The following is a 2,058-nucleotide window of genomic DNA, read 5'->3' as shown; positions in this document are numbered from 1 at the left end:
CTTTGGGTTTTCCTTTATTTTTGTGGTTTCATTCGGTTTTGATTTGGACTTGTTATTTATTGAAGATGCATACGGTATTTGATTGTTCTTGAGTAATTACATCTGTTATTAAATTGTACATATTCCTAGGAGCTTACTGTCTTTGATTGTTCTTGAGTAATTGCATGTAATATTAAATTGTACGTACATGGTCCTAGTAGCTTGAATATGGATTTGTGCTTTTATATGCTTTCATTGTGATTAAAAAATCGTGAAAAGGAAACACATAACGACATGCATGAACGCATAATATTAATAGGGAACTTTGGCAGATCCGTAGCACTAAAGCCCTCAACCCTTTAATAAAGCTTGAAAGCCAAGAAAAGAAAATAATACCGACATAATGAATTTCAAAAAGAGAATAACTGAAACATCAACGAGTATTCTAATAAAACAAACAAATTTGATCTTGATTCTCCTTAACTAGTACCGTGTTCAAAGATCAAGTTAGAGCCTAGAATTTCGACTGAATTTGATCCACAACTTTCACCTCCACTTGGAATGCCTTTGCCAACAGATCATCAGGGATATCAGGTTTTGCTCCAAAGACAGCATTTGCAACTGTAATAACACCTGGGTTTTGGCTGCTTAATCCGACAATGGCAACAGCATTGCAATTTCCAACATTCCTCTGAAAGTGAACAAGACCTTCTGGAAAAACAAAAACATCACCCGTTTGAAGTACTTTACTGAATAAACGGTTTTCAGGGTTGGATGTGATGAACCCGACTTGGATGGTGCCTTCAAGGACTGTGAAAATTTCGGTGGCACGAGGATGCGTATGTGGAGGATTAATGCCCCAAAGAGCAAAGTCTACACGAGCCATTGAGATACCAAGAGTGTTGAGACCTGGTATTTGTGCAACAGTCACTGGAGTCACACGTGATCCGACTGCATTCGAGGTGTTTCCAATCATGTTTAGTCCACTGAAGAAGAAATCAGTCGCCTGTACAAGCTTTGGATCTTTGCAAGCCAAACCGTTCACTTGCACTGTAAAAATGTAATTATATAATAAATTGTAAGTTGAAACTGTTTGCAAGATTGGGTAATGCTTCAAATTCAAATTAACGCATTGCAATATTACTTAATTACCTGGGCCATTTGAGTCGGCAACACAAAAATCTTGAAGAGGGCTACTGTCAGATGCAAGGACAATAGAACAAGATATCATGATAAGCGCAAGGAAAAGAAGATGAGAGGCCATTTCTTTAGATTTTTTGTGATGGACGCTGATCAGAAAATGGAATGGATTGATAAATGGATTTGGTCTTGAATGCTTTTATAGTATAACACTGGGAACAGATTAGCCGTGCACCACCAACAAGTTTGATATTATATTGCTTAGTAATATTGCCTTGTGTACGATTATAACAAAGAATTTGTGGCCTTGTGGATTTGGTCAATGAAAATGCGAAATTCTAATGCACATTAATTGATTGTTCGCCGTTGCTTCGTTGGACTGTTATGACTAAGAATCTATGTCTGAAGTCCTCGTGTGATGCATGGACCATTTCTCGTTGGTGAGATAAGAATCTATATCTCATGCCTAACGAACATTAGACTATTAATTATAACCGGAAAATCTTATAACATGGTTTCGTTGATGTATTAATCCGATGTAAGCACCTACAAGCCTATGTTTTTTTAACGGCGAAGGAAGCAGAATCATACAAAACAAAACAGCCAGCAAGAAGCTGGAAAATGATACACATTTTAGGGACAACTTGACCAAGATAAACTTAATTACAAGCCTAGAAGACTAGATGCACGTAGCTCTAACATAAATAGCACCAGAAATTATCCTACAAACCTATTATAACCATCAAAAGGCCTTTGGCCTAAGAGTATGGTATGTGCCCTTCGCCCCTTCCTCTATAGGTTCATGGTTCAAGTCTCATTTGGGATATAGGTTGTATTAGGAAAAGAAAATTAGTAGATTAGATTTGCCATTTTAAAGAAAAATCTAATATAAGTGTTCTAATATTCCCCCAATATTATCACAAAAGCGATTGTAGCTTG

At 36.9% G+C, this 2,058-nt stretch overlaps 1 protein-coding gene across 1 annotated transcript; it reads right to left on the bottom strand.

The window, feature by feature from the left end:
• Positions 1-493: 493 nt before the first annotated feature.
• LOC111900184 (putative germin-like protein 2-3) lies at positions 494-1,243 on the bottom strand. Its single transcript, XM_023896060.1, has 2 exons — positions 1,132-1,243; positions 494-1,029 (listed from the first exon to the last, which is right to left on the bottom strand). Exons 1-2 carry the CDS (start codon positions 1,241-1,243, stop codon positions 494-496), a joined length of 648 nt encoding a protein of 215 aa, XP_023751828.1.
• Positions 1,244-2,058: the final 815 nt, after the last annotated feature.

This window comes from Lactuca sativa, chromosome 8 (genome assembly GCF_002870075.4).
Source record: "Lactuca sativa cultivar Salinas chromosome 8, Lsat_Salinas_v11, whole genome shotgun sequence".
In the NCBI taxonomy this organism is placed as follows: domain Eukaryota; kingdom Viridiplantae; phylum Streptophyta; class Magnoliopsida; order Asterales; family Asteraceae; genus Lactuca; species Lactuca sativa.
Note: the sequence above shows the minus strand (reverse complement) of the source record. Positions and strands in the feature narration are given on the sequence as shown.

What these genes read in the sequence shown, in the direction of transcription:
- LOC111900184 (XM_023896060.1), bottom strand. Translation starts at nt 1,243, where the DNA reads ATGGCCTCTCATCTTCTTTTCCTTGCGCTTATCATGATATCTTGTTCT. An exon ending in TGCCGACTCAAATGGCCCAG is followed by an intron (nt 1,030 to 1,131) that starts GTAATTAAGTAA and finishes ACATTTTTACAG; the next exon opens with TGCAAGTGAACGGTTTGGCT.